Genomic DNA, 23,750 nt, shown 5'->3' with positions numbered 1-23,750 from the left:
AAAATTTACCTTTGTTACTTTTGTTCTCTATCTTTTCATTGTCTGAAAAACTGTTTGAAAGATTTTACAAGAACAGCACAATTGATGAAAATGTTATCTGATTTGCGCAGGAGGCTTCTTCAAGCCAAGCTCTCGCAAGAACGATCGTTCTCTAGAGTTTGCGCCGGTGAACCTCCACCTGCAGAGAATGTGGGTGCAGAACGATACGCTGAAGAAGTGCGACTTCTACGATGTTGTTACTGTCGGTGCTTTCACTGCTCACTCGCACAAGAATAAGAATGGAGGACTTATCAAGTCAGTATAACGTTTGGAATGGTTGTTTATGAGTATGCAGTATGCAAACTAACTGTATCTTACTTCTTATAATTTTTATGAGGTTGAAATGAAAACAAAATTGTAAATACTTGAGGATGAGAAAGGTTTTTGACCACTATTTTATTTTATTACATAAAAGTTGTTTGTTATAAGCTATTTTTCAGATTTTAATTTTAGATTTGAGTTCAAACACCATCAAAACTTTGATCTACCTTGATTAACCTCAATAATTGCTGTTAAAGATCTTGGTAGCAGTTGCAGTAATAGTCAAAGGTAGTAAACCATATAGTGTGTTTTATTGAAGCTGATTTGTCAGAAGTTAAATACTTGGGATTTTTTCTATGTAAGGTTCAATATATTTTTAAAATTAAGGAAGAAGGTATAGAAACACATTCAACTCACACTCTGAAAAACGAACCTTAAATTAAGTTCTGCTAATAATTAGAATTGTTTACAGGTTACTACAGCAGATAAAAGAATCACCAATGAGAAGCCACAACTCTTCCCCGGGTATTGACAAAATCACTGTTGCGTCCGATGCAATCCAGGTTTGTCCTAGATGCTTTACACTTCATTTAACTTCATACAATAAGTAGCCTACCCAATACCATAGCATATACTTTTAATGTGTTCAACGTGTGCTTTCCTGTGAATTTTTATATCAAAATACTACACATGACTGATATCTGGCCTTAGTGCGATCCCGCATATAACAGAAATGATGGACCCACATTAAATGCATATTTTACAGACAAACCTCCAATTTACCTACGGTGCCAAATCAAATACCTAATATAAAGCTAAACCTGCAACTTTTAAAATAGTTTATTTTGGCATTCTGATTAAAAATACAATAAAACTAGACGTTCTATCCCCATGTTAAAGTTGTCGCTAGTTTTTAAATCAAAATCGAAGTTGATGTTAGCCACCGACAGCTTGTGCTGATTTAAATTACTTCTGTTGAATCCACAATAGTTTTTTTTACCAATTCAAACTGTTGGAACGACTTATTATGAGCTAGGCCTATAGCAACTGTTGTGACACACCAACTATGTCACCAACAAAAAAATTAGATAGAAAATTGAATTTAAGACACTAGCACATTCTGTGACTGGCTTAAACAACTATGTTCTTTTTTAATACAAAATTGGTGACAGCTGGTCCATATGGATGGGTTGTCTAAATTACACTTACCAACAGGTGTAACTGTTGTCAGTTTACAAGTGAAGGTTTTTTTCTTACAGGCCATCAAGCAGCTTCGCAGGGAGGTCGTGGAGGCCATGCGTTCTCTGATGAGGCTTGCTAAAGACAAACAAACACTTGGTATGCTGCCCATCTGCGAGGACATGATCTCTAAGGTACGACAATCTTTCTTTTTATGACTGATAAGTACTATTATAAAAAAGAGGTGGTTGCTGTATGTATGGGAAAAGTAAACGCGAAAAATACTGGTCGGATTGGGCTGAAATTTGGCATGATGATAGCTCACATTCCCGATTAACATATAGGCATATTCTTATTTCAAAAATCCTTTCGGGCTCCGCCCCAGTGGCTCTGGAGTTTCCCATCCCATGTTAACCTTATGAGAAATGAAATTATTGAATCTTAACAGCTGTTTCAATTAAACAAGTTGGTTCTGTTCTGTGATGTTCAATAGCATTAAAGTTACAAGGATTACCAACAGGGTGCAGCACTAGCACTATTATTTCTTTTACATTTATGACAACAGCTAATTTGCAACCAAAAGGTGAGTGAGCGTAGCGAACGAACTTCAAGCTGGAGGCGAGTGAGCGTAGCGAACGAGCTAACCTGAATGCAAGTGAGCGTAGCGAACGAGCTAACCTGAAGGAAAGTGAGCGCAGCGAACGAGCTCCAACCTAAAGGTGAGTGAGCGTAGCGAACAAACTTCAACCAGGACGTGATTGAGCCATGCAAACGAGATCATCTTGAAAATTAAGAAGTTAAACGGGGCAAAGCCCGCGGGTTACAGCTAGTATTATATAAAACTAAAATGTTCATTATGTAAGCTGAAAATTTGGTTGAACCATGGTCATTTCATTCATGACGAGAACTCGTCGCTATCAACATTTCTTCCACCACATGCAATAGCTCTGTGACTAAACCAAACGACAAAACCAATTGCCACTTGACTATTGTGTATATTTAAAAAATATATTTATCAGCAACTTGTATGCAGCAGATAAGTATATTGATAATCATGTCTTTCATAAAATCCTATATTAAATATCAATAGGAATACTTGAACCTGGTAAACCCCCACAAAAATATTTTTACATATTTCAACCAACATTATATTTATATTTTATATTTTACATTATATTTATATTTGTTGGTGAGGCCAAGTACCACTTGAGGTACAAATGGCCATGGGAGTAATTAAGTAAGTATTTCAACCAACGTGGGTACATGTTAGTTACAAAAGGGGCTCTATGGTATACAACAGCCTCTGAATACCCCACTAAGCATTCCTCAGATTTTTACATGTTACTAACTAGATTTTTCACATCTGTAGACTCGCACCCTGTTAACCCTGTGGGACCCAGGGCTGGTAGAAGAAGCTCTATCCTTTGTAGAGAAGAACAAGATGGGAGTGGTGTCTCTGGATGTGGTAGGAGGCAACAATGGGATAGAAGAGAGTCTTACTCTCTCCCCCTTCCGTCGCATCACACAGCAGCTGAGTTTCAACGAGCTCAAGTCGCCCGATTATGACGAACTCATCACACCCGACAGCCCGAGGTGTCTCAAGGTTAGTGGAAGATTTATGATGGTTGTTGAATGTTAAGTGTTAAATTATCACGGTTCACACTAAAACGGGGTAAACACTAAAATTAGAATTTTTCACAGTCACTTACAGAATTTTTTACAAAAGAAGGTTTGAGTTGTAGATGGATATGACTTCAGGTTTACTGGTTGACAGTTTTTTTACAATTGCAGAGTAAAATAGCGCTTTAGACAGTGCAAATGTTTGGTTGTTTTCTCTGTTTTGTCAAGAAAGTATATCAACTGTTTGGCTTTCGGCTTCTTCAGTTTTGTGCTAGCCAAGTCTTTCATCGAAAAGCCAAATTCCAAAAACTATAGTTGACTGCTTGTGTCTGATTTGTCGACGTTTTCAATTTTTTATTGTCTTCTGTATTTATACAGATTTTTTTGTTTATTCAGGGTTTTTGGGGAGACTTGCATCCAAAGACATCAACACATAGAGAGCCGAGTGAGAATCAGTTTGTGATTTTCCCTGATGCTGAAGAGGATGTGGAAAAAGATGATAAGTCCATCGACGAAAACTCTAACGTAGCGAATCTGGAGATGAAACCTCTGGAGACTGAAGAAGAAGAAGAAGACGAGGAAGAAGATGATGGTAGTCTCCCATCAATGTCAAGTGGAAATGACTGTGATGTGGGAAAAAGGTTAGTAGATAAAGTGCTACATTCCTTATCAAAACTTCTTGTAGACACATCTTACAAAAAATCTATGGGGAAGTGATGTACTCCCAGCTATGCATTGTCACACTTTGATTTGTGTGAAATGACTGTTAGATGTTCTAGTTGAAGTATGGGTTTCCTTACTCTCCCTATCAACCATAGCCCAAGGGAATTATATTACTTTATTTCCTTGTAGAAACCAGTGTTATGTATGTTATAGACACCCATGTTGCAGGTTCCTAGACACCCATGTGATGAGTAGATCTCCATCTGCCAACTACTACAAGCCTACAGATGAGCCTGAACCTTGGGATCTGACACAGCTCAACATAGAAGCCAGTGTTATGTATGTTATAGACACCCATGTTGCAGGTTCCTAGACACCCATGTGATGAGTAGTTCTCCATCTGCCAACTACTACAAGCCTACAGATGAGCCTGAACCTTGGGATCTGACACAGCTCAACATAGAAACCAGTGTTATGTATGCTATAGACACCCATGTTGCAGGTTCCTAGACACCCATGTGATGAGTAGTTCTCCATCTGCCAACTACTACAAGCCTACAGATGAGCCTGAACCTTGGGATCTGACACAGCTCAACATAGAAACCAGTGTTATGTATGCTATAGACACCCATGTTGCAGGTTCCTAGACACCCATGTGATGAGTAGTTCTCCATCTGCCAACTACTACAAGCCTACAGATGAGCCTGAACCTTGGGATCTGACACAGCTCAACATAGAAGCCAGTGTTATGTATGTTATAGACACCCATGTTGCAGGTTCCTAGACACCCATGTGATGAGTAGTTCTCCATCTGCCAACTACTACAAGCCTACAGATGAGCCTGAACCTTGGGATCTGACACAGCTCAACATAGAAGCCAGTGTTATGTATGTTATAGACACACATGTTGCAGGTTCCTAGACACCCATGTGATGAGTAGTTCTCCATCTGCCAACTACTACAAGCCTACAGATGAGCCTGAACCTTGGGATCTGACACAGCTCAACATAGAAGCCAGTGTTATGTATGTTATAGACACCCATGTTGCAGGTTCCTAGACACCCATGTGATGAGTAGTTCTCCATCTGCCAACTACTACAAGCCTACAGATGAGCCTGAACCTTGGGATCTGACACAGCTCAACATAGAAGCCAGTGTTATGTATGTTATAGACACACATGTTGCAGGTTCCTAGACACCCATGTGATGAGTAGTTCTCCATCTGCCAACTACTACAAGCCTACAGATGAGCCTGAACCTTGGGATCTGACACAGCTCAACATAGAAGCCAGTGTTATGTATGTTATAGACACCCATGTTGCAGGTTCCTAGACACCCATGTGATGAGTAGTTCTCCATCTGCCAACTACTACAAGCCTACAGATGAGCCTGAACCTTGGGATCTGACACAGCTCAACATAGAAGCCAGTGTTATGTATGTTATAGACACCCATGTTGCAGGTTCCTAGACACCCATGTGATGAGTAGTTCTCCATCTGCCAACTACTACAAGCCTACAGATGAGCCTGAACCTTGGGATCTGACACAGCTCAACATAGAAGCCAGTGTTATGTATGTTATAGACACCCATGTTGCAGGTTCCTAGACACCCATGTGATGAGTAGCTCTCCATCTGCCAACTACTACAAGCCTACAGATGAGCCTGAACCTTGGGATCTGACACAGCTCAACATAGAAGCCAGTGTTATGTATGTTATAGACACCCATGTTGCAGGTTCCTAGACACCCATGTGATGAGTAGCTCTCCATCTGCCAACTACTACAAGCCTACAGATGAGCCTGAACCTTGGGATCTGACACAGCTCAACATAGAAGCCAGTGTTATGTATGTTATAGACACCCATGTTGCAGGTTCCTAGACACCCATGTGATGAGTAGTTCTCCATCTGCCAACTACTACAAGCCTACAGATGAGCCTGAACCTTGGGATCTGACACAGCTCAACATAGAAGCCAGTGTTATGTATGTTATAGACACCCATGTTGCAGGTTCCTAGACACCCATGTGATGAGTAGTTCTCCATCAGCCAACTACTACAAGCCTACAGATGAGCCTGAACCTTGGGATCTGACACAGCTCAACATAGAAGCCAGTGTTATGTATGTTATAGACACCCATGTTGCAGGTTCCTAGACACCCATGTGATGAGTAGTTCTCCATCTGCCAACTACTACAAGCCTACAGATGAGCCTGAACCTTGGGATCTGACACAGCTCAACATAGAAGCCAGTGTTATGTGCCTTGTCAGCAAAGTCAAGTTTCTATGTGGAAGGTGTGGATCACCAGCCGTTAGGCTCAGGTGAGAAATTGTAGTGATCTCACAAAAACTAAAATTCAACAGTCAATTCAGTTGTTCAAATTTTAATGATGGCTTGAACTTTGTTGCATATGCAGCAATTTTCATCTAGGTTATTGCTTGCAGGAATCAGAGGGGGATGGGCCGCTCCAAGAGTTTCCGCAGCGAACTCTCAGCACAACAAGAAGTGGTTACATCTCAGCCGACTAGTGTAGGAGTGAACGGTAACGGTGCGATTGTGAACCAACCGAGGACTAATGGTCCGAAACGGACTAACAGTGACGATGCGCTCAACAAAGCCGTGGACTGTGCAAACATTGTGCGCAACAAGTTTACCGAAGGACTGGACTTTGCGACTATCACGGACTGGACAACAGAACTGCGACCAAGCATGAGGAAGCTGCGGCAAGCCATGGACGGTCTGCTGAAGACCGCGCGGCTAACACACAGTGTGTTCCGCGTACAGGAGGACCGAAGGACTGCACAGAAGGCTTGTAACGTTCGGTACAGGCGGCATGTCTGCTTCTCTCAGGCAGTAAGTAGAATATGTATTTTTTGAAATTAATAAGCTTAAAAAAATACCTGGAATAATTAGTAGGGCTGTTATTCAATGTTTTACAGCTCAATGTAAATTATATTCAATCGTTCCTATTTGGGTCCAAGACATATTAAATTTTGTATTGCATAGTCAATACACTTTGGACAGATCTGTAAGAAACTTAGCTTTTCATGTGTACTTTCAAATATTATCAGTCTTGTTAGAGGGACTCCTCAGCTACTACGGTGATGATACTGACAGTGAGATGTTTGTTACAGTAGACTGCACTGATGGCCAAGCTGTGGTGTCAGAAGCCTGACCCAGTGTTTTTGCTGATCCTGAGCACTGTAGGGCCACTGGTGTCGTTTGAGGGACTCCTCAGCTACTACGGTGATGATACTGACTGTGAAATGTTTGTTACAGTTGACTGCCTTGGTGACTGCACTGATGGCCATGCTGTGGTGTCAGAAGCCTGACCCAGTGTTTTTGCTGATCCTGAGCACTGTAGGACCACTGGTGTCGTTTGAGGGACTCCTCAGCTACTACGGTGATGATACTGACAGTGAGATGTTTGTTACAGTAGACTGCACTGATGGCCAAGCTGTGGTGTCAGAAGCCTGACCCAGTGTTTTTGCTGATCCTGAGCACTGTAGGGCCACTGGTGTCGTTTGAGGGACTCCTCAGCTACTACGGTGATGATACTGACTGTGAAATGTTTGTTACAGTTGACTGCCTTGGTGACTGCACTGATGGCCATGCTGTGGTGTCAGAAGCCTGACCCAGTGTTTTTGCTGATCCTGAGCACTGTAGGACCACTGGTGTAGTTTGAGGGACTCCTCAGCTACTACGGTGATGATACTGACTGTGAAATGTTTGTTACAGTTGACTGCCTTGGTGACTGCACTGATGGCCATGCTGTGGTGTCAGAAGCCTGACCCAGTGTTTTTGCTGATCCTGAGCACTGTAGGACCACTGGTGTCGTTTGAGGGACTCCTCAGCTACTACGGTGATGATACTGACTGTGAAATGTTTGTTACAGTTGACTGCCTTGGTGACTGCACTGATGGCCATGCTGTGGTGTCAGAAGCCTGACCCAGTGTTTTTGCTGATCCTGAGCACTGTAGGACCACTGGTGTCGTTTGAGGGACTCCTCAGCTACTACGGTGATGATACTGACTGTGAGATGTTTGTTACAGTTGACTGCCCTGGTGACTGCACTGATGGCCAAGCTGTGGTGTCAGAAGCCTGACCCAGTGTTTTTGCTGATCCTGAGCACTGTAGGGCAACTGGTGTAGTTTGAGGGACTCCTCAGCTACTACGGTGATGATACTGACAGTGAGATGTTTGTTACAGTTGACTGCCCTGGTGACTGCACTGATGGCCAAGCTGTAGTATCAGAAGCCTGACCCAGTGTTTTTGCTGATCCTGAGCACTGTAGGGCCACTGGTGTAGTTTGAGGGACTCCTCAGCTACTATGGTGATGATACTGACAGTGAGATGTTTGTTACAGTTGACTGCCCTGGTGACTGCACTGATGGCCAAGCTGTGGTGTCAGAAGCCTGACCCAGTGTTTTTGCTGATCCTGAGCACTGTAGGACCACTGGTGTCGTTTGAGGGACTCCTCAGCTACTACGGTGATGATACTGACAGTGAGATGTTTGTTACAGTTGACTGCCCTGGTGACTGCACTGATGGCCAAGCTGTAGTATCAGAAGCCTGACCCAGTGTTTTTGCTGATCCTGAGCACTGTGGGGCCACTGGTGTAGTTTGAGGGACTCCTCAGCTACTACGGTGATGATACTGACAGTGAGATGTTTGTTACAGTTGACTGCCCTGGTGACTGCACTGATGGCCAAGCTGTGGTGTCAGAAGCCTGACCCAGTGTTTTTGCTGATCCTGAGCACTGTAGGACCACTGGTGTCGTTTGAGGGACTCCTCAGCTACTATGGTGATGATACTGACAGTGAGATGTTTGTTACAGTAGACTGCCCTGGTGACTGCACTGATGGCCAAGCTGTGGTGTCAGAAGCCTGACCCAGTGTTTTTGCTGATCCTGAGCACTGTAGGACCACTGGTGTCGTTTGAGGGACTCCTCAGCTACTACGGTGATGATACTGACAGTGAGATGTTTGTTACAGTTGACTGCCTTGGTGACTGCACTGATGGCCAAGATGTGGTGTCAGAAGCCTGACCCAGTGTTTTTGCTGATCCTGAGCACTGTAGGACCACTGGTGTCGTTTGAGGGACTCCTCAGCTACTACGGTGATGATACTGACAGTGAGATGTTTGTTACAGTTGACTGCCTTGGTGACTGCACTGATGGCCAAGCTGTGGTGTCAGAAGCCTGACCCAGTGTTTTTGCTGATCCTGAGCACTGTAGGACCACTGGTGTCGTTTGAGGGACTCCTCAGCTACTACGGTGATGATACTGACAGTGAGATGTTTGTTACAGTTGACTGCCTTGGTGACTGCACTGATGGCCAAGCTGTGGTGTCAGAAGCCTGACCCAGTGTTTTTGCTGATCCTGAGCACTGTAGGACCACTGGTGTCGTTTGAGGGACTCCTCAGCTACTACGGTGATGAGATCGATATGTGGGGGGACATGGTTGTGGCTGTGGAGGATCTACAGACTGTCTCCTTCACCATCACACGCTGTCCGCCCAACACTAGGTAATTTAATTTCATTTCATTTCATTTCATATAACTTTATTCATTAAAGTACAATATATAGATACAGGAATGGCGTCAAGAGTAATTTAATAAAACTAACTAACTAACTAAAATACTCATCATTATCATGCATGGCATAACAACATACCATCAATATTAATAGCTTTTCAGATCAAATAAATTAAAACAAGCAGTGCAATATGAAAGTTTATACATGAAAATATCAAAATTAAAAATATAGATAAAATTATTTTAAAACCAAAAGTTTCAATTGATATGAAACAGAGCAATTATCTAATAACTTATAGAACTAAAACTCTTTAAAGGAGTACATAGCCTTGTTGATAAGAAACTTTTTCAATTTTGATTTAAATTTATTTTTGGAAGTTTCTAATTTGATTTCTTTAGGAAGTTTATTATAAAATTTGGAACCGGCATATTTAGGTGTCTTCGTAAAAAGTTGCAGAGTATGTGAGCTTGTGGCCAGGTTTTTTTGATTTCTAGTGAAGTAATTGTGATAGTCTCCAATAAGTTGTAATTCATTAAATCTGTCTTTTACTGATAATACTGTTTCATAGACATACATTCCATAAACAGTCATAATATTCTCAGTTTTAAAATATTCTTTGACTGAAGTTCTGCGTTTTAATGTAATGTAATGTAATGGTTACAGTGAAACGTCAATCATCAGGGCTGTAATCAATTCCTAGTTAAAAGTAGAAAGGGTCCTAAAGCCATGTGTTTTAAAGGCCAAGAACATTACTAGCCGCTATAAGTATCAATTGCCATATATTAATTAAAAGTATAGAAGTACATAAATAAGAATATTTATTTTTATATTTTAATGGAAAGTCAATTGGCGTGTTAGGTATTTTTTGTAAAGAAACAGAGTTTAACTAGCTTACCTGAAAAAAATTAGTGTTCAGGGTGTAATAGTCGCAAAGATCACAAATTACAACGCTGAGGAGTAGTTTGAAGAGCGTCTTGACTCTAATTTTCTCAGGTTAGCTAAACTATTCATTTAAAAAAAAAAAAAAAAAAAACACTAACATTTACTTTAGTGTCCCACTAGGGTCAGGAGGAACAGTTGATGCAACCTGCATGACAATAAACAGGTTTCCACTGTTTTAAGTAATGCTATTAACTTATAACCTATCTCCCATAAGAACTTTACTTTATGTCAGGAATTGGAGCATAATTGGGGTTTAGATAATGAGATTTTTGGTGAATCAAACAAAAAAACTCATTGATTTGTTACCTCAGAAATATGTCTAGGTATAAAAAGTAGACAAATGTATGAGAATTGCAACTTTATTTTCCTGTAAATTGTAATGTAAGCAAAAAAGATCCCTTGAACAGTGAGAGTTGGTGTTGCTCAGTGAGGAGTTTTAGATTGAAACAATTACAAATCAGTTGGTTCGATAACAGTTTCTTAAATTCAAGAAAGTAAAATAAGTGTTAAATACTAGAAAATATTTCCTTTAAAAATACTAACCTCAAAAAGATTTTCCTCTTTAACATTTACTACTAAGAACAGTTTGGTATTAGCATTACAACCGTATTGTTCCACCCAGACAAGAACAGGTGGTGCCCAAGGTAGCCAAGTCTGGATCGTCGCTGAGTGTGATGCTTCCGGTACCGGACTCTGTACATTCTCTCCTTCCCCTCTCCTCTCCCCCCACCACTTCTGTTACTTTCCACGTCACCCCCGTGTTCTTCAACATTGGCATCAACGAGATGGCCACCCTCGCCGAGAGTCTAGGGGCGACCAAGCCGCAAGAGAGAAGCAACGTGGACAACTTCGACAGACTCAATCAGTACTACCATCGGTTTAGGAAGCTCAACGTGCCTAGTGACAAGAGAGGTTTGTTACATTTGTGTTGCTAGTTTGTTTTACCATAGTTAATGGTTAGGTTAAATTTGGTAAGAAGTTAAGGTATACGTTTGGACGACTCAATAAAAGCTTTACTTACTATGAGTGGACTGACTGTTTCAGTGACCTGAAACTGGTATTTACTTATGTAAATGGACAAAATTTACTTTCTGTAAAAAAATAACTTTCTTTATTTTATAACTGGCTATATTAGTATTTTTTTAGCTTTTATTTAATGAAATTACAGTAGAACGTCGATTATCCGAATTAATTGGGGATTGGGGTTGTTCGGATAACTGATTTTTCAGATAATCGGTCATTGACGGGAAAAATACGGGGAACGAGAAATGACGGGAAGGGATAGCGGCCGGTGGCGATTTGCCGATTTCGCGTCTGTGGATACTGTACAATAATATAAATTTGATTAATTATAGAGATGTGCGAGTGCTTGAGATTTCAAATTTGAGTCGAGTACGGCCTTGAAACTCGAGATTATTTTTTAACTCGGCAGTTTCGAGTCGAGTTTGGTTTAAATTGGTAAAAAAATCAATATTTGTTCAAATGTAACTTGTGTATACTTGAAATACTGGATAATATTTACTACTGTAGATTCTACAGTACCTACAAATATTTTTACATTGTAGAAATAAGCAAGAGGTAGTTGTCCTAACCTATTTTTTTAGCTGTTACAACAGAATAGGTCAACTCAAAGCAGTCGCCGGCGACTGACTAGTGACTGGCAATGAAAAACAATAGAAGGGAGGGAGGGGGGGTCCGCGGAATTGGCTAACTCTGGAACTCGCTAACCCCATGTTAAACGCCCTATCTTCAAATTTGGTCGATGAGAGGAACTCACTAACTTGTTCGGTTTCGGAATTGGCTAACTCCGGAACCCGCTAACCCGCTCTAGAGCCGGGTTAGCGAGTTCCGTCCTCGTACGGAAGTCGCTAACTCGGTCCCTCGGCGGAACTCGCTAACTCCCAATCAGAAGCCTCGCGGGCCGTCCAATGGGAGCCAAGCACGAAGATTTTTAGCCAGTGTTGCCGAAAGTGTAGTACCTATATCGTATAGGTACCATAATGTCGTATCCTACGAATAACTATAGGATTAAGAGCAACGTAGTTGATAAAATCGACAAAAATATACCTTACATTATAGTTGATAGTCGATAAACTATATTTAGAAGTATGTTTAATATTATTCTTATGATTATTAGGGTGGAAAATTTATTATAGTCTTAACATAGCCTAACCAACACAAGTAAACTTTGAAGCTCGTTTTTCGTGTCTAGTTCATGTCCGGTGACACTGATCGCTAGTGTCAACGAAATTGTGTTTCTATTATTTTATAGTTAACTGTATGATTAGTTCTTTAATGTTTGGTTATATAACTAGGGGACGTGTTATTAGTTGTGATTAGAACGATTTATTTGGTTAAACGAGGTTTTAAATGAATGAAAACAAGAAACAATTAATTGTAAACAAAACGCGACCTCTAAAGGCAGTGCACCGGACAGATCTAACAATAAAACTGTCTTCAGCTGATCCATAAGGATGAGAATTGTACTAATATAAGGGGGTATGTTTTATATGTGGTTTTCTCACTTAAATAGTAGCTTATTGGGATGCAAAAAGATAATACACTGTACATTTAATTTGGATCTTTTACATGTTATGAAATATCTATTTTCATAGTCCGCCATTTGTTTCTTTAATTAAAATAAACTAGTTGCTCTGCCCGTGCTTCGCTACGGGGTGAGAATGCATAAAAGAATAATTTTGTTTTACTTTAAAATACTATAATAATATACTTTAAGGAACAGTTGCAACACACTTACCAGGAAACATATAGGCAAAGGCTAAATCGTACTTATTGATTGTTTAAATGAATATCTCTTAATGTATTACATTACCACCATTTTATATAGTGTGTATCCTTTAAAATATATGCAAAAGTATAACTTATTGACCACATGGCACCAAGAAACAATAATTCTCTTTGTAAACAAATTAAATTAAATAGCAGAACAGCATTTCTGACAACAGCTGGAGTTTCATAACAATGTTTGTTTCCCATGTTAATCTTATGGAGAAATACGAAACTTTAAAGGGCCCCAGGGCCTCACTCTCTAATTATTTCCCTATAAAAAAAGTTTCCTGCACAACTTCACGTTACGCTCTTTCCAATGACACCAAAAACATGTCAATCGGTTCAGTAGTTTCAGAGGGAGAGGAGTAATTGTCACAAAAAATCTGCTTGCGTATTAAATAAGTATAGATACCATTTTGTTAACTCCTGCAAATATAATTATTAAGTTCGTATTTTATATACTGGGCTTGTAACCTTGAATCATAAATCATGATAAAATGTACACGTTAAACTTCATTACAGAAATACATTGTATTTGTAATGTTTTTTTTTATATAGCTATTGAATTTAAATAAATATTGATCAATACATTATAAAGTGGTAGGCCTAATGTATTCATGGATTGCATAACAAATTTGTATATGCATAAATACAACTTGTAAATTTCTGTTATCGTAGGCTATTAGTTAGAAGTCGGGTTATCCTCTTAATTTTGTTTAATTAATATTAATTTTACGTCTTTCAGTAGGCCTACTTTTCAAAAGTGTGGATTTTTTTATGGTTCTAAATGGACCCAGTCATTCTGGTTTGTTATCATTTTTATGAATGGTGGCCATAGCTAAAATTACCTGATCTTATCCAAAAACAAAGCTATAGTCTATTGAGTAGCTCAGTACCGGGGAACAGGGAACCGAGCAATGGCTTGGTATAGTTTATTTCGATTGTGAAAGCAATATAAAGGAAACCCAACACTCAAATAAGGAAAATCCGTCAAGTCGTTGATTAAAATCGTGAATTAAAATAAACCTGTCACGTTTTATTATATGAATATTTTATTATATATATTATATTTTATTATATCTTCTCCTATTATTTACTAGTGATGCTTAGGTGTACAATCTAAAAACTGTTTTAAAACATGTAACATTATTACTAAAAAATTCAACACATTTTAGAATCAGGCAACTATTTACTAGTAGGCCTAAAATGCTTTGGTTTAAACCATTAGGCCTACAGCTATTCTATAAGTTGATATGAAACTTGGTCTATGTCATATTTGTACACGTTGGACGATTCAACGACGAACATTTAATTTTAAGTCTATGAATTAGTTATGAAATTTACGATGGCTGATGATTGTATTAATTAATAGTTTTGGTTTATTACGACATTACGATTAAATTTGTTTTCCATGTTTGAGAACTTGCGTGTATTTTAGCTTAATTTCGTAGAGGTTTAATTATTTAGTACCTATTAAACTGAATTTTAAATATTTTTCATATTATGTCATTTTCTTTTAGACTGATGGCATTTATATTTAAGATCGAAATCATAAACATTTAATTGGCCATTGTACAGTTAAATAAAAATAAACACTTTTTCATGGTTTTTTATTGTCTTTGAATTACTTTGGGCTAGTTATCTGTTAAAAGTGGAATTGATAACAAAAAACAATAACATTTACTGTATCTTCATTGACACTGACATTTTGAACTGGCAGTGTACGAGTATTTCGTCGAACAAGGTTGGCAACGCTCCGTGCAGTGGGCGCGGCCGGGTTAGCGACTTCCAGAGTTAGCGAATTCCGCCGCGAGACAAAATCGAGTTAGCGGGTTCCGGAGTTAGCCAATTCCTGACTGAGACGGTTAGCCAGTTCCTGAGTTAGCCAGTTCCGACACACGACCGAGTTAGTGAGTTCCTGAGTTAGCCAATTCCTACGTCTCGGGAGGGGTTGTGCAATGACCTCGAAGTGAGCGGGCGTAACAACACTGAATGAAGTAGGGGGAAGGGGGAGGGTCAGACCTTTGAGCTATATTTAGACTTTTACCACTTAGCAGCCGTGCGGTGGCGTAGCGCTACGGCAGTCGTGATTGGCGCGCGATTTTATTGATTTTTGCTTCTTTCTTCCTTTTGGTTAACCGACGTTTCGGATGACCGGGCTTCGGATAATCGACGTTCTACTGTAGTGCCACGCTTGCAGGTGACCATGATGATTTTCCCATAATCGCGAGAGATGTTCGTGATTTTGCCACAGTGGGTGATGTTAAAAATGTCCCGTGATAGTACGAGATGCGATTGCGAGGAAGTGAATTAATGGGCAGGTGCTGTTCGGGTTATTTTGGCCTAAGGCTGTAAGTATCCGAAAAAATCCCCCACTTCATTGCAGCACTAATCAGAACACTGATTACAACACAAATAGTTCAAATTTTCCACTTGTGTTCAGGAAGGATACATGTAAGAAATGAGTTTTATAACAAGGTTAAGAAGTTAAAAAGTAACGATTCAATCTTGAACTTTGCTTCAAAGACAGCTAGTAAATGTGTGTTTGTAGGGATGGTGCTCAGTGGTCCTCGGTACAGCTTGGAACACCTCGTGGAGCAACTCAAGTCCTCCGTGTTGGTCTCCAGAAGCAAGAATGTGGAGATCCTGCATCTCTCCTCCAGGATATGTCGCAGGATGAAAGGTATGTCTGGAGACTTCTGTTGTGTTGTGTCTGTAAGCATTGATAGAAGTATACGTTTTATTTCCATGTATTAGTCCAGGGTTCCTCTGGACCTGGAAAGTCAGGGAAGGCCAGGGAAACAGGTATAGGGTCAGAGAAGGTCAGGGAAAGTTTTTAAATAAGGATGCAAGTCAGAGAAAAACTTTAAAAATAATGTTAGCCTAAGTCAGGGAAATTTACTATAAACTTCTATAGATCGTTTTAAATTTTTGGATGATTAAACTTAGTTATATTGAGGTGAGATAGTAAAGTCGCTGAAAAGATTCCCAAATTCTGAAAAATTTATATGTAATTTTTATTACCATTTTTGTTGTTTTATTTAGAGCTGTAAGTATTTAGAATTTGATTTCTTATTTGGTGTTTTATTAATAAATATCCCCGCCACAGCAACCCTCAGATTAAGAATATTTCCATTTACCTGGCTGGATTTCTAAAATATTCATTTAAAATTATTTCCTATTCAAATAAGATTAATTTTGATTTATCATGCTATCTAAAAAAAAACTCAACGTTAGATCGTAACAAGACCAGGATTTGGACCGTTCCCTTACAAAAATTGTTAAAAAATTATGGCATGGATATACAGAAATAAAATGCAGAATTAGTTGGAGCAAACTTTTTTTTGGGAGAAGGCAACCAATTATAACTGTTAGTTTATGTTGTGAGTTTAAACATAGACTAACCAACACAAGTAGACTTCTCATCCCATTGTAAATTTTGAAGCTCGTTTTTCATGTCTAGTTCAGTGTACGCCACACTGGGCGCTAGTGTCAACGAAATTTTGCTTCTATTATTTTAGGGTTAATTTCTTGATTTGTGCTTTACTGTTTGGTTAAATAACTAGGGGACAATTTATTGTTTATGATTAGATCGTATTATTTGGTTAAACGAGGTTTTAAATGGCTGTAATAACGGGAAACAAATTGTAAACAAAACACGACCTCTGCATAAACCGTACATGAACTAACAATAAAATTGTCTTCAGCTGTTCCATTAGGATGGGAAATCTACTAAGGGAGTATGTTTTATCTATGGTTTAAACATCTTAATCCCCTCCCCCTCAAAGTCTCTAAAAATAAACTGAAATTTATTTTGATCAACTGGTAGAGAATGTAAGTTTGTTGAGTATGGTAAGTTTGTGTGCTCTGCAATGTGTGTCTGTTATCTAGACATATTCAACATCTGTATACTATATGTTGTTGCAGGACTGAGATTCACAAGCTGTAAGAGTGCCAAGGATCGGACTGGTATGTCTGTGACATTGGAGCAATGCAACATTCTACGGTCAGAGTACGATCTAGCAGAGCATGAGTTCTTAAGAGCACTGGACTGCATGAGGAGGTGGGTTAGCTTCTGCATTAATGTCACTAGGAAATGTGTTTCATACTCTTCCTGAACTGACAGTAACACAAAAATTACTCCTACCATAGAACACTTCTTAATCGGCCACGACGAGACCGAGCCCCTAAACAGATGACGATTTGGCCGGATAAACCAACCAATTATAAAAACGATAATTTGTACACTATAGTCCTCACCACCCTAACTTGAGGCAGCCCAAGGCAGCACGCCGTATATCTGGTGCGGGCTATTTCTGCCTCAACATAGGGTGGCGAAGACTATAATTACATTTGGAGTTTTTTTTTTTAGGTAATTTCACATACAGTATCATTAAAATTAGAAAATTTATTTATTTTAAAAATAATAGGTAACTGACATTAAAATCTCTAAAAAATTTCTTAATTGCATCATAGGACCTCTAATTTATTGTATTTTCAAGGGAGAAAACCTTAGAAATATTGATGCAACCACTTCTGGTCCTCCTAATATGAACATAACTTCTTATAAACCCAGACATGATTCGATATTCACTCTAGTGTTTGTGTAATTGTTGCAGCGAGGGTTGTCGTAGGGAGAACACCTACAAGAACGTGGGAGTGCGCAAGTACGCCTTCAACAGTCTGCAGATCCTGACGTTGCCGAGGCTGTATCGTCCACCCGCTGGCACCTTCGGCTCGGCCCAGTCGTAGTCCCTTCCACGTCTGCGTCCTCGACACTGTCTCGTAGCTGGCTAGTCCACCAGGCACAAGTAAGGGAGAGAGAATGTATAAAAAAAAAACATAAAGCTGCTGAAATTCATGAAAAAGGATGGGAAAGGAATGGTGGGCCTACAAAAAAGGAGACATCAGATCTGCAAACTGGTAGAATTTTTGTCTGGTGGTGGACCAATAAAGAAACATCTTAACACTATAGCGACAGATCAATACAGATTTTCTACAATGAAGGTAGAAAGCAACCAACACTTGTGGCTGAGTTATTTAGTCCTATCGTAGAAAAGGTTTAAATTAATTTCAAAAAGCTACTATGAGACCAAATAAAACATAAAAGTTGTGTGTTCAACAGCTGTAAGGATTAGTCATGAGCCTAAGTCTGATGGAATAATATATAAGTCGATGGGTGCTGTAAAAGGTATAAAGGTTGAAGTAGCAAGGAGTAGCTGTATACAATCACCCCACCACAAACGCAGAGGAAACGTAATAATCAGTGAAAAGTTGGGGTAGACATTCTTCATGTGAAAAGTTCACTTTTAAAATACAGTAGACTCACTATTATTTACGATAATGAGTAGTTGTGGATAATAAAAATTATGGATAATGCAAACCTAATCTAAAATGCCTTAAAAATCTTAAAATTTAATGTGGTTAATCCACTTGTGGATTTTAGGAAGTATACTGTAATTTATTTATGCAAGATTGCAAAAGTAGATTAAAACGTAATAATTGTTTTAGGTCTTTGGATGGAAGCACCTCCAAGTTGACACGCACCGACATGTCGGTGCAAGACTGATCCTGTTTTCATCTCAACTTACTTCAGGCATCACACTGAATACTCATGTTCACCATTGAATATTCAATATTCAATATTGGTAAATTTGCTTTGTGTAGTCAATACCAATAAAACTGGGGAATTTAATGTACAAGATGGAATCTTTCACTATGAATTTTATCCGTTGTTTAGTTTCATACTCTTATGATATTTTATTCTCTTACAAGTATTGCTATACTCAATTCCACGTTTAATGTGCAGTACAGAGCGAGAAAGGAGATAGTCATTGGTAACATCATCCTTGTCGTCAAGCAAGCTGTGTCAGCGTCCACACAATCCTCAAAGGCTTAAGGTAGATTTTACCTTTTTCTTCAACTTAATGGTTTTTGATGGATCATATTTTGACTTAATGACTTGGATTTTGACTTAGTTTTTGCCGAAATCAGTTGTGAAAATTTGTAAGTAAAAAGTAAAGCAAAGAAGCGTTTTTAATTCTCGTGGTTTTAGGACAAATAGTATTGTTGAGGCTGCCATTTCGAGTTCATGGCCCTTGGACGCTCTTTATTAGCTGAACATGGAATAAATGCGAGTATTCAACACTCTCTTAAGAAATGCAATCATTAAAATATGTCAGGGGGGGGTCATTTTGTTACTTTAACAAATTATTGTGTTGTTTCAGCATAGTGGGATCACAACATTTACAACTAGAAAAACGTTTCTTTCTATGTATAAAACTGTTGTTTGTTGTTGTATTGCTTGATTTTTTTATTAAGTCACACGGACAACTTTCTTCTCTTTTTCAAATAAGTAACTTTGATTTGAAAGGAATTTGACTGGGTTTTTAGTCAAAAACAGGTAAATAAAATTTGAATTCAAAAAGTTAAGGATGTAGTAAAGAAACACGCTAAAAGCCAAAGGTATTTGTAAACCTAGAACTGAAGGCCCGACACAAAACAATTAATTATTATAAAACCCTGATGTTTATGTACCTGATGCGTTTATAACAATTCTGCTTTATAAAAATTATGAAACATACATAGCCTAGTTATTTATGGTTTTGTAAAAATCAAAGATGGTGTAATATTTATTATTTTAGCTTTGTTTGCCTTTTATTAGAGATCTTCAAGTGATGATTGCTTCATATTTTGCAATTAAGCATGTGCAATCAAGTCTTTGTGTTAATTTATCTTATTTATTATTTCTTTATTTAATTGTTAAATGCCTAAGTCATATAGAATTTGTGTTAATTAATTAAACTGCTCACTTAAAAATAGTTCTTTACTTACTTAAAATACATTTCCTACTTACAGTATAAATAGTTACAAATTATTTTTTATCGAGAGATTTATGAGAGGAAATAGAGATTTAGCCTACCTAGCGCTCAGTATTCTAGCTATAAGCCATGCAAAGTTTGTAAAATTGTAATGTAATGTTGTAAGTTGATAATCATAAACAATTTCCATTCATAATCACGTTAATTAATAATAAGGAAAATATCTTTCCTAGCAATGCACAACCTTAATTTTTAATTTCTATACATGTTGTATGCTAAGATATTTGTAGTTTAAGGTTAGAGGAAGTCAATTTATTTGCAGATTTGCATATTAAACTTATTTCTAAAAATTAGTTGGTTAAACTGGACTTATGAGGGATAATTTATATTTTATTGGTCAATTAAAAAGTATAAAGTTATTTTTTCCAGTATATTTTTATATTGTTTGACTAACGGCAATACCTTGTACACATTATTTTTCACAGCCATTATTATGTTAATTTTAAAAAATTCTCCCTACAGATGAAATAAAAATGTGTCAATATTCAAGACACAACTTCTAAACTTATTAGGCAAAAAGTACCCGAATTATGCTACCTCAAAAGAGGATTTTTCAAATGATATTGTTGGATATGGAACATAATCATGAAATATTTCTGGGGTCGGTAAACTCATTTTTATTGATTTTTCCCTACAATATGCACGTGTGTAAAACAACATAATTAATCTGAAACTCAACTTTCAGTAGAAACTATGACTAAATTTAATCATGCATGTAAATGTAGTTAGTTTGGGCCAAACTACTATACGTTTGACAACTCATAACAAAAAGAAACTGAATCATAATTTTTCTGTTTCCAATTATTGACTGATTATTTACATTTAAGCTTAGATTAAACTATTTATTGATGTATCTAAATATTTCTACAGTGATAATGTTTGAATATATTGTGTAATTATATATTTATTGTGCCAAACTGATGACTACTATAAGAAATGTACTAATACCTGATCATTGTTAATGTATTAGATGTGACAAAATTCTTATACCTTGTCAATTATAGCCAACTATTTCCATTTTGCTGAAGGAAATAACTGAAATTAATTAAACAATATTGGTCAGATAGACAATTTTACCAGTTTTAAATTGAATTTACAAATTATAAGAAGAAATGTGTTGTGAAAAGGTTGTGTTTTATTGAATTAGAATTTTTATTGTTATTCTTTTTTATGTAAATGACATTTTAAGCCATTGAAAGTTTTATTTGGTTGGTTTTCAATACTATCCAGCTATTTTTAATAGTATTTTATTACTTTGCATAATATTATTTATTTTTGTCGTACTGCAGCAAAATCAGCTGTTTTTAATACATGCGTTGCAGGTTTAAAGTAGTTCTTTTTCCTTAGGGAGTAAGTCACCTGTTGTTAATTCAGTTGTAAACTTCGAAGCAATTGCAAAATTTTGTATAAATTGTTTTAATCGGTTGTAGCTTGTTATCGGTACATCAAGGGTTAATACCAATGTACCATCGATGGTTGACCTATCGATGCTCATCCGAAGTAAAAACATAAAGTCAATATAGGTGCACTCAAACTTAACGAAACATGTAACAGACACGTAAACATGCTTCATATTTTATAATAGGAAGAGCAAAATTACTTGTAGTTCTTATCCTAACGTAATGTAAAAATCTGTAGCCTATGTCAAATGGCTGTATTTCTAAAATATTGCATAATATTTCTCTTTATTTGGTTTTAAATGGACAATCATTACATTCAAACTAAACAGACCGTCACATCATTGTTTAAAATTATTTCTCGCATCTCATATTTTGCATTTACCCGTTTTTAACTATTTTAACCACCAATAATTTTAACATGCTCCTGCTGATCCATTGTCATTTTTACACAACCTTAAAATTTCTATTTAACTCTATTGTCCTAATTATAAGTTTGTAATATTATAAGAAATTTATGTGCTTACACAAATTATAGAAGTTGTAGCATTACCACTGGTAGATAACGCACTAGCTTTAAGTTTTTGTTGTAATATTTTGGGAAATTATAACTTATTCATTTTGAATGTAACTCAAATACGCTTATATTCTTACAGTATACTTAGAAATGGTACTTAACGATTGTTTTGCATTTATATTATTTTAATTTAAGTATATTTATTGTTAGTTAGGGGTCTTGTTCACAAACTACAGTGCTGTTTATTTAGTGATTCTTATGTTAGTACGTTACTTTGTATCCGAATTGTAGTTTTGGTTTTTAAAGCAGGTGATGAAAATGGTGATACAATCTCTTAAATGAGTTGAGTTTGTAGGATTGAAATTACTGTAAAATATTGGCACCTATATATATTTGAAAGTATTTACATACTTTGCTATTCTTTTCAAGACTTGTTTTATAAGAGTTTATCTTTGTAAACTACCAATCAAAGAGTTGGTTTGTCATTTTATTTTTATTTTTTACCTGTATTTTGTGAACAAGTTAAAGTCGTGTGTGGTCAAAAACAAGTTTGTGATTTGTACAACATTTGAATGTTTAGAATGTATAATGTATTCCATCTTTGTTATTTCTGTTATTTTGTTGTTTACTGTCTTAATATTTTAGAGCTTTAATTACATAGATATTTCAATATAAATTGTATAATTTGTATAAATGTTATTATTTAAATATTATTGTAGACTGTAGAAGGTTTCATGTTATATGATCATAATGTTTTGTAAATAAACAATGTTTTATCAATAGTACATAGGTGTGTTTTTATTTATAACTGTTCATAGATTTATTATTTATTGACCTGCACATTTTGACTATGACTAAATGTTTGTAGTTTTTTGGTTAGCCTACTTTTTTAGCTGTTCTAAACAAAAATAAGTCAACCGAGTTAAATACTTTCACAGAGTGGTGATTTTTTTCATCAATGCTTTTAGCTGATGGTTTTGAAGCTCATTTTAAGATATTGGTCTGCCTTTCAAGAAAACAAATACAGTGCAGCAAACCTGCAGACTTATAATAACAACATGATAATACACAACATATAATAACAATGTTTTGAAGTCATAGTAAATTACTAAATTTTGATTAAATGGTTAGGTGTATTTTTTTAACATGTGAATGAATGTATAAGGTTCTTCCCTGTTTTGTCTCATTTTTTCATAGATTGGATTTTGTTTTTGCTTTTGCATTACATTGAGAATTTGGTCGCCGTGTTCTTTTGAGTGCAGATAGATTTGCATTTCTTCTTTTATATTCATTTTTTCACCCTCTTTTCATAATTTATAATTTTGACGCATTCTTCTAATTTGCCATAATTATGATTGTTTTCTATTATATGTACTGCATACATTGAACGTTGGGAAGTTTGATTTTATGGCTTGGATATGTTCTTTGAATCTGCATGAAAATGTTCTTCCAGTCCCGGCCAATGTAGAATTTGGGACAATTTGACATTTAGTTTTGTATATTTCCAGATTTGTTATATTTCTCAACTGAATGTGTTGTTTCTAGATCTATAGCTAATTTTGAATTTAGATGCTTGAAATGTTTTTAGATGCAAATCTATCTACACTCAAAAGAACACGGCAACCAAATTCTCAATGTAATGCAAAAGCAAAAACAAAATCCAATTAATAAAAAAAATCAGACAGATCAGGGAAGTATCTTGTACATTCATTCTCATGTTACAAAATACACCTAAATAAAGTGTTGTAGTTTGCTTGTTTATGGATATTTTTTATCATACTTGGCAAATTTATTTATTTTATACTAAGCTATTAATATTTTACTAAAAAACACACTTTATTAGCGAATTTCCCATACAGGGAATAAGTCATTACTGTGTAGGTCTCATGGTAAGACCCGGGACCAATTTAATTTTTCGTTTTGAGG

General features: G+C 37.0%; 1 protein-coding gene across 1 annotated transcript in view; it reads left to right on the top strand.

Annotated features, from left to right (window-relative positions):
• Positions 1–22,560, top strand: part of LOC128995730 (inositol polyphosphate-4-phosphatase type I A-like) — a 62,122-nt gene extending 39,562 nt beyond the window's left edge. The window contains exons 12-31 of the mRNA XM_054420749.1: positions 111–294; positions 773–863; positions 1,560–1,673; positions 2,849–3,082; positions 3,496–3,740; positions 3,991–4,101; positions 4,265–4,375; positions 4,539–4,649; positions 4,813–4,923; positions 5,087–5,197; positions 5,361–5,471; positions 5,635–5,745; positions 5,909–6,082; positions 6,206–6,614; positions 9,070–9,287; positions 10,862–11,151; positions 15,581–15,712; positions 16,957–17,092; positions 17,649–17,840; positions 18,541–22,560. Coding sequence (XP_054276724.1) covers positions 111–294; positions 773–863; positions 1,560–1,673; positions 2,849–3,082; positions 3,496–3,740; positions 3,991–4,101; positions 4,265–4,375; positions 4,539–4,649; positions 4,813–4,923; positions 5,087–5,197; positions 5,361–5,471; positions 5,635–5,745; positions 5,909–6,082; positions 6,206–6,614; positions 9,070–9,287; positions 10,862–11,151; positions 15,581–15,712; positions 16,957–17,092; positions 17,649–17,781 — 3,137 coding nt within the window. The 3' untranslated portion in view covers positions 17,782–17,840; positions 18,541–22,560. The remainder of the gene's footprint in view (positions 1–110; positions 295–772; positions 864–1,559; positions 1,674–2,848; positions 3,083–3,495; positions 3,741–3,990; positions 4,102–4,264; positions 4,376–4,538; positions 4,650–4,812; positions 4,924–5,086; positions 5,198–5,360; positions 5,472–5,634; positions 5,746–5,908; positions 6,083–6,205; positions 6,615–9,069; positions 9,288–10,861; positions 11,152–15,580; positions 15,713–16,956; positions 17,093–17,648; positions 17,841–18,540) is intronic.
• Positions 22,561–23,750: the final 1,190 nt, after the last annotated feature.

Source organism: Macrosteles quadrilineatus, unplaced genomic scaffold (assembly GCF_028750875.1).
Source record: "Macrosteles quadrilineatus isolate MER2022 unplaced genomic scaffold, UCM_ALF_1.0 Scaffold_5__1_contigs__length_97177068, whole genome shotgun sequence".
Lineage (NCBI taxonomy): Eukaryota > Metazoa > Arthropoda > Insecta > Hemiptera > Cicadellidae > Macrosteles > Macrosteles quadrilineatus.
This window is presented reverse-complemented; position numbering and strand designations above follow the sequence as displayed.